At 37.9% G+C, this 9,086-nt stretch overlaps 1 protein-coding gene across 2 annotated transcripts; it reads left to right on the forward strand.

Annotated features, from left to right (window-relative positions):
- The first annotated feature begins 3,460 nt into the window (after nucleotides 1-3,460).
- ptmaa (prothymosin alpha a) lies at nucleotides 3,461-7,318 on the forward strand. 2 transcript variants are annotated; one of them, NM_194376.2, is given in 5 exon segments: nucleotides 3,480-3,605; nucleotides 5,901-5,969; nucleotides 6,064-6,151; nucleotides 6,274-6,350; nucleotides 6,450-7,318. In NM_194376.2, coding segments are annotated over 5 exon segments (318 nt in total). In that variant the 5' UTR covers nucleotides 3,480-3,560; the 3' UTR covers nucleotides 6,489-7,318.
- Nucleotides 7,319-9,086: the final 1,768 nt, after the last annotated feature.

Here is a 9,086-nt window from a genome sequence, read left to right on the forward strand (position 1 = left end):
AATAATTAGATAGTTAAGGCATTTTAGAATGACTAAAACAACATTTTAGATGTTTTAGTATGCTCAGCCTGCTGGTTTGTCCATTCACACATTTTAATCTCTTATAACAAAATCACATGACCTTTGTTTAATGCACATCCTGGAATTTGTACGGTAAAAGCGTTTCCATCATAGTTTATGTGCATCTTTTCTTATCAAATAAAAAGTTTATCCTACTCAGTTATGTGCATACGTTTTTATTTACATTTTTAAAATGTATGCACATCTTGGCATTACCATCAACCGTTTTTTATGCGCATAACTAAAATGTGCATGAATATAGGTGGATGGAACATAGTTACTTTGTCCTTTCTATCAACTCAAAACAGTCAGGCTATTCTCCTCAGACCTCTGGCATTAACAAGGCAGTTGCGCCCACAGAACTGCCGCTCACTAGATATTTTATCTTTTTCAGACCATTTTCTGTGAACCCTAGAGATGGTTTTGCGTGAAAATCCCAGTAGATCAGGAGTTTTTGAAATACTCAGACAAACCCATCTGGCACCAATAACAATGCCACATTCAAAGTCACTTAAATCACCTTTCTTTCTCATTGTGATGCTCGGTTTTAACTGCAGCAGATCATCTTGATCATGTGTACATGCCTAAATGCATTGAGTTGCTGCCATGCGATTGGCTGATTAGAAATTTGCATTAACGAGCAGTTGTACAGGTGTACCTAATAAAGTGGCCGGTGAGTGTATATACACAGTTTATAAACTAGACTGTATACAAGTGCACAGCGCATATATCTGTGTGTTTGTGCATGTGTGTGTTATAGAAGACCAAGAACATCTTTAACAAATCTATAATAATAATATACTAAATTAATCCAATTACTCTTCCTCGATATTTTGTGCTACTAGATGACCTGGGCAGTAATGAACAGGGGATGACCATATTTTAGTCCGGAGGCCATTTGTGAATTCTCAGCAGCAATAAGATGGTGTAAGTAAACAGGACCATCCAAGAGACCAGGGCAATAGGGCTCTGAGCCCCTGGGACTGCGTTAAATCACGTGACCAACCATACCAGACGGCAGCAAAGCAGGGGGATTTCCAGATTGGTTATTATTGTTGCAGACAGGAAAAGACTCCATTTAGATGCCAGAGATCACTGAGCAATCCCTCTCACAGTTTGTTGTAGCAGTAGCTTTATAGCAGAGGTAATGGTGGAGAATGATCTGCTAGAGAGAGAGAGATGGAGTGAAGGATTGTTTCAGCACTCCAGGGGGTGTCACAAACATTTTGCAGATCTTTACATTGATGAGAATTTTGGCAGATGCAAATGTCTTTAAACACACTGTATTTGATATAGTAAACAGTTTTGCATTTACTATTATTTTTTATTTTGTATTATTAGTACAAAATTACATCCTAAAATTATGTAGTTTTATAATTGTAATACTTATTTACAGTACAATAATATGATTTTCTTATTTTTCTTTAAATAACTTTATCGAAAAGTGTATTTTTGTCCAAAAATGGACTATAACTTGTGCAGAATCATCCCAGATTGTCTAGAACTGATTGATGAATGTACTGTATTTTAATTTCATACCATCAAACATTTATTCATTCCATTACTGAACGAGTAGTTGATATGTAACAGTTGTGTTTTCTTTAATGACGGATTATAAATGCATGAGACAGAGACAAATGGATGAGTCTGGATGGTCAGGAGTGTATGCTGCTAATGCAAAGGTTGCAGGTTTAATTTCAAATAGTGTGACCCAGGAACTGGTGTGTAGGGAGATTTTGCTCATCATTTTGCCCTTGAGCGAGGCACTAAACTTTAGTTTGATCCATATATGCAGTTACTGTAGCAAATGCAAAGTGCCTGCTAAATGACAAAGCATACAGAATACTGATAAGTATACTTAAAGTTATTAGTGATAGTAATTAAGCAAATAAATTATGTGATTAGATGACAAGGTTGCAGTTTTTAAATCTCATTTTAATGCCTCGTTAAATACTGTATTGTGCAAATAATAATAATAATTTTTACTTCTGTAACGTTTGTAGCTACTACACTACAGCTCTCTGTAAACTTAGCGCTACTGCAACTGTTTTGTTAGTGAGATAAATAGCTTGGGATATGTCTCATTTGCAAGTCTCTTTAAATAAATGCGTCGACTAAATGATGACAATAAGTAACCTGTTAGTAATTACCCTTGCGAAAATCCAGTCCTGAGCGTGTGTTTGCTAACACCTTTTATCTGTCCTTGACATGAAAATGGAGAAATGAAAAGGGAAAAGACAACGCTCCAGTTCCATGTTTTCTTTAGCACCTTAAAAAACGATACTTCAGTTGATTGACGTTGGCTTTATCCAATCATCGCTCGCAAAGCGTCAAGTCTGTGTTCGTTCGGCCCAATCGGCCAATAAGAAGACTTTAAGACGCCATATGGAATTTCAATCAGCCATGTTGGTGAGGTAAAGACGTACACCATTACATTTTCCCCGCAGCGTGCAAATTTTAAATTTCATAACCTATCTAAACGACGAAATGTATGTCTATAAAACACTGCGTTTACTGAGATTATCCGTTGTTTTTCATCAGGCATTCGAATCATTCATGTTTGCAAGTGCGAGTGAGATTCCGCTTAACATCAGGCATCTAAAATCGCGACTTTTGTCTTGTTCTAAATAGAAGAACCAACTGTGTATTATTTTTGTATTATTTCTTAACTATATCGTGTGTAAAACCCTACACAACTCCTTAGGATAATATTTTACAAAGGCTACCCACTTACCAGTGGAAACATTGGTAAAGAGGCGGGTTTTAAGAACTGTCAGTCAAATGTTGAGCAGGTTTCACCAGTGGGGCGTCCACAAACTGCCGCAATATTATATTCATTCAGCGTGACCTTTCGTTCAGATAAAGAAAATGGTTATGCGCTTCCTAAAACAAATAAATGATCATTTTAGTAGTATTTGTAACCTCTGTGCTTGCATACTGATTAGATACATGTTTGTATAGTTTACAAGACAGCGTTTTGTGAAATTTTAACATAGTGTTTATGAATAACGGGGTGATAAAATATTGTATGATGACAATTAAATGTCACTAAATGTAATAACACATCAGGAAGCATGCATAACACACTAGACCTGGCTGGCTTTCTCTTTGTGAAATCGTTGTTGTTTTTGTTTGTTTTGTTTTTTTAGCCATTGAGTCCATCTAGGCCATCCATCATTGTGAGGTTGACCAGGATAGTATATATCGACAGTTATTCCACACATAAATGAGTCAGAGGCTGGTTTGAAGGCGGGGTCCGACTTTGTAGAAATACTGTCCATTGTTCCATCAAGACCAATCTGCGAAGCAGAGTCGCTGGCATGTTGACCAATCAATGGACAGCGCCCGCCTCCGAGCTCCGCCTTCCTTCTATAAAAGTGCTCTGCCGCCGTCTGAGCTCGCTACAGACCCTTAGTAGTCTTTTTTATCATTCGCATCTCGTGTTTCTCTTTATATTATTTTATTCCGAGACCCCATTATAATCTTAACATTTAGGAAAAATGGCTGACACAAAAGTCGATACCAACAAGGACGTCTCCGCAAAGGTAATGAATACAACTTCGGCTTACACTGATTTGTAAAGATGCTGCTTTTTATTCATATGAGCAGACGAGCTGTATGAAATATGGATTGTGGAATGGAAATCAGCATACAGCTTTATTGGGATATTCTTGGCAATTTTTTGTAGGTGTTTTGTCCTCTCACTGTCACTTTGAAGACTTCGTGGATGTAAATTCGTGAAGTGGAGATTTTTACGGACACATTTGCAACTAAAAGGCTTTTTGTTCGTATTCTGCGCGGGGTCTTTGTTTATGCAGGAGGATTTTCGGTTCCTCTTTAAAAAGTATAGTGAAAGAGATGGACGCAGAGGATCGTAGGCATTATCTCCAGTCTGCTCATTTGGTTTAGTTGCTCGAGTTTGATTATTACTTAATACAGACTCGGATATACTGACGGAGCCTCGTAGAGTCCGCGAGACGCGGTGATTCGTCAGCCCGCAGCTCGATCTGTCACAACTTACCGCAGCCCTCACGATGTCTGATGCCTCTGTTTATAGCACGTTTCCTTGATGTTTAATGTAACGTTAGAGCTGCTTTCTTTTTGACTAGTGTTTAAAACCCAAATTTATCATTGGGATTATTATGTTCAGAACCAACCTGCTTCACATGTACGCTCCATTCAGCGGGACTTTATCAAGGGTTTAATTCACGTTGCCCTCTAAGTTCTGTCAAGTTCGGCTTATAGTTCACTTTTTGTGGTGAAACAGAGTTCATCATACAAGATTGATCAGCTGCTTATGAGATTTATGTGGATCTAGTCTACCTGAACCTACTTTGCACAGCGTCGGGATAACGTTAGGTGATAATTAACAGGAAATAACAGAAAACGAGGCTCTTCTTTTGGTTCACGGAAGAACTGGTTAGTCTGTATCGAAACATGAAGAAGTTGCTTCTATCAGCGATCGCAGCTTGTGCGTAAACTTCTCCGGCGAAACCCCGCTGCGGATGCAGCAGTCTGGCGGACTGGATGAGCTCTATTGTCGCGCGCGGGCAGCGCAGCAGGAGAGCGCGAAACCCGAAGTTACGAGCACCCGTGCAGGCAGCGGCTCTGTTTCACGCTGCTTATATTTGCAAACAAACTAGATCGACGCATTTGCAGGTTGCTTCTCGCTGTGATGCTCCTTCAAGCGATTCACGCACGAGCGCCGCGTTATAGGACGCAACGGCTTCATTCATCTTTTAAAATGTAATCTCGGGATCCTACATCTATCTCCGTTGCGCTGCGCTCCGTCGGGCTGCCCGAGAGCGCAGGACCGCGCGCTGGTGAACGGCCCCGTTCAGTGCATGTAGCCGAGTGCGCGCTTCTCACTGGTGTCCTCACTGGTGTCATACGAGGATCTCCTACTCCAGTTGTGGACACAACATTTTGACCTGTTTGTCCTTTGTTGCATCTCTTGTTTGCCTACGGAAGACGGAGATGATTTCCGCTTCAGCTTACTGCCCACATTGTTTGTTTGATCAATAAATGGGTCAGTATTATCTCGTAGACAGTGGCAAATGTCCATTATTCATGTACGGCTCACTGACGCTGTGAAGCGGCATGTAGTGGTGACGGTGTGTGAGAAGGCGTTGCAGGCGTGTTGTGGACACTAACCGGCTTAAAAGCTGAGGATTATGACCTAAATTTATTAATGCGAGCGAGCTGCTGCATGAAAGCACATCCTGGTATTCGGGACGATGCGCTTTTATACGGAGATTCAACGTGTTAAATAATTAGATAAATAGCATTGCTCATCTTAATAGTAATGGTCATTCTCGAGAGAACAATAGTATAGTGCTCGAAAAAGACGAATTATTAAAGGCCTTAATGCACAACGCTATTGTTCCCCCTCCTCTCGCTCTCTCTCTCTCTCTCTCTCTCTCTCACTCACTCACTCTCTCCTTTTCTGAGGTTTATCGGTCCTGCCTCTTTTCGGTCGAGTTCGCTCTCCTATTGGCTGACTTAAAATACTCACTAATTGTGATCTGGGAGTTGTAGTTTTTTAGCGGGCGTGTCTTCATCAAGCGTAATGATGTGGATAATAAACTGAACTACAGCGCACTTTGGCGGTAACGCCATCGCCGTATCAAATTACAACACCTCAATATGGTCTTTAAACCAGGCGGGGATGGAAGAGACAGGCGTCCAATGAATAAAGAGAGAGAAAGTGTCGCGTTTCAAATGTGAAATGAAAACACGTTCCGCGAAGATGAGAGGATGTGAATTTAGCTCTGCTCACGCTGTTTAGTTAAGAGAAGCAACCAAAGAATTTACAGAGAAATATTTTGTTCCTTATTTAGGACCTCAAAGAAAAGAAACAGGTTGAGGAGGCGGAAAATGGAAAGGATGCTCCCGCGAATGGAAATGCGGTACGATTCCAAATAATTACTTCACAACATAAAGTTTTCAGTACTAAAAGACCTCAAGTACGACCATTAATAACCCATAATGCTATTATTTTAGGAAAACGAGGAGAATGGAGATCCAGAAAATGAAGTAGATGAGGAAGACGATGATGTGGCTGAAGAAGATGAGGAGGATGATGGAGAAGGTATGTTTATTTAATGAAAGTAAAAAAAAAAAAAGCTTTTAAAACATCTGCTGTGGGTTTAAACAATTGACAACCAAAATGTGTAAATAAAGATGAATTACTAAGGTATTACCACATTACAGGTGATGACGATGATGAAGATGAGGAGGCTGAGGGTGGAACGGGAAAAAGAGCGGCTGAAGATGATGATGATGATGAGGCAAGTTTACACTTTATGTTACTGAAATCCTCAGATAAAAGTAAATTCCTCAGGCTGACCAAACGACTTCAGTGTGTAACTCTGACCCTTTTTTTCCAGGATGATGTTGATCCCAAGAAGCAAAAGACTGATGTGTAAAAAGCTTCACTGCTGGAAATGTTCTCATCCCTCCTTTCCTTAACTTGTTCATCAGGGGAGGGGTCAAAAAAACGTGGTCATCATCAAGTAGAGTCCAGCATCCGTGTACACACACCTAACTGCAGATTTTGTAGAAACAACCAAGACTTCAAAGCTCTACCTTCTTACAAAATACTTTAAAAGGAAAAATTTGTTTGTATTTTTATTTACATTTTATATTTTTGTACATATTGTTAGGAGGTCAGCCATTTTTGACAGTGATCTCTGGTTACCAAACGGTGCTTTGAAGTTGATGCTTCTCTATGAAATAGATTTTACTTGTGGTTTGACCATGTCATGTTATCTCAAACGAAACTTGTAAAAAAACACAGCAAAAAAAGAAATGAAAAATGACTGAAAAACACACAAAAAAAATCTTTAATTCAAAGCATTCCAGTAACTTTGTGTATGTACATCAGTTGTATCATACGTAGTTGGATTGTATGAGAGGGCAAAGTCAAAGGAAAAGAATTTTCTTCTTTTCTTTCTTGTCTGTTAAATTGCTATCTATTTGTGGCCTGTTTGATGTATGTGTGAAATTTGTTGTGCGACAATAAACCGAAATTTATTTTGTGACTTCTTAATTTTTTTTCCCATCCTTTTTTTTTCCGTTTCGTCTGTTTCTATTGTTGGAGCTGTATAGGCAAGAATAATTGAACCAGCGTCATCTTCAGATGCAGTTCATGTTTTGTTCTTTCATCAGCCTGTCAAAAATAAATGTACATCAATGTAAATTATTCAGGCCTTTAAATCTCCAAGATCTGGTATAAATTATATTGCGTTAAATAAAATTGACTGTGTGAATTCTTTCATTTATATTCACATTTCTTGGGGCCACATTTACAGTGTGTGTGCTTGCGTGTGTGTGAGTTAACAAGTGAATTAACAAAAATGATCAAGATCATAGATGACTGCATTTCTATGCTCTCTTGTACACTGTAAAATCAAAAAAGTTAAGGTAACTCAAACTGTTTGAGGAAACAGATTGCAACAAACCATTAAAGCTCAAAAACTAATACTAATGAGTACTGTGAACTTAATCCATTTAAGTAAACGAAGCAGTTTGAGCACAGTAAAACCTAATAAATGAAGAACTCAAATTAACTGAGTACTGTAAAACCCAATAAAAAGCAAAAACTCAAACCCTTTCAGGAAACCGATTCCTACAAACCATTTGAGTTAAACTAATCTATATGAGTACTGTCAACGTCAATTAAGTCGAAGTACTGAAGAATTTAATTAACTCATTACCTTCAACACTGAGTTCAAAACTCTTTTCAAATGAGGAGAATTACTTTCAGTAAATTTTGAGTTATCTGCACTCATTTCATTTGATAAAGTCGACTGTTGGGTTTTACAGTGTAGTTATTACGTAAAGAACACAAGATGAGGGGTTTGAGTGCAGATTATCAAAATCACAAAGTCCGCTCTGAAATGAAATGTTCAGGTTCAAGTGATATTGAACTTTGAAGTTTAAATATTAGAAACTATTTTTAGCCACTCGCTTGATTAAAGTCATTTTAACAACATCGTTTCATAAGGTTATGTGATCCACGACACAGTATTTCACAAATTATAATTATTACTGTCAGAAGCCTGAAAAAAAAAAAACATTACAAATGAGAAAATACAAACCTAAAGCCTAAAGCAATGAACTGGAAACTGAAAGTGTTTCAGCTTTGCTTGTTTTCCTCAACTATCAAGCATTAAAGAAACAGTTCACCCAAGACTGAATATTCTATCATCATTTACTCTTACTCCACTTGTTCCAAACGTGTTTGAGTTTTTTTTCTGTTGAATACAAAATAAGATATTTTGAAAAAAGCTGGTAAGCAGTCGCCACTGACTTCCATATTGGTTTTTCTGACTGGATGTCCAGTTTCCAACATTCTATAAAATATTTTCCTTTTTGTCCAAATGAAAAAAAGAAGCTCATTAAGGTTTGTTACCAATCGAGGGTGGATAAATAATGAAAAAACTTCATTTTTTGGTGAACTATGAACGTTTAGATGAAAGTCTGCTGTTTATTTACTCAAACTCATGCCATCCAAGATCTGGGCTATTTTTTTCTGTAACACATTAAAGAGGATTTTCAGCTGTAATTGTGCTTGATGATTCATAAACTGGTTATGCACAAATGATATATTTCACTTTTTAAATCCCAATGTATCATCTGGAGCCATTGGGATTCATTTGTGTCCCATATAAGGGTTTCAGACTCTCAAAATGCCAGTAACTTCCATCAACCCATCTTTATGCAAAGTTTTGAATATCCCACACAAAATATTTAATGGAAATGGCGAGATGTGCATAAATGTTAAAAATGTGCATAAAAACTTGTGCACAACTGGATAAACCTTTTATACACTAAAAAATGAACATAAACTACAATGGAAGCCAATTTACCTAACAAATTCCAGCATGCGCATGACAAAAAGATATGATTTTTGTATTAAAAGATCATGTAAAACCAAAAACGTTGCAATGGAATGACATTATTGGACAAACCAGTGGCTGACCAGGTAATAAAACATCTGAAATGTTGTTTTACTAAAATCC

This window comes from Danio rerio, chromosome 6 (assembly GCF_049306965.1).
Source record: "Danio rerio strain Tuebingen ecotype United States chromosome 6, GRCz12tu, whole genome shotgun sequence".
Taxonomy (NCBI): Eukaryota; Metazoa; Chordata; class Actinopteri; order Cypriniformes; family Danionidae; genus Danio; species Danio rerio.

Coding starts and splice junctions, on each gene's coding strand:
- ptmaa (XM_073952631.1), top strand. CDS start 3,561: ATGGCTGACACAAAAGTCGATACCAACAAGGACGTCTCCGCAAAG. Junction 3,606..5,900: donor ACAAGGACGTCTCCGCAAAG/GTAATGAATACA, acceptor TTCCTTATTTAG/GACCTCAAAGAAAAGAAACA. Junction 5,970..6,063: donor CTCCCGCGAATGGAAATGCG/GTACGATTCCAA, acceptor CTATTATTTTAG/GAAAACGAGGAGAATGGAGA.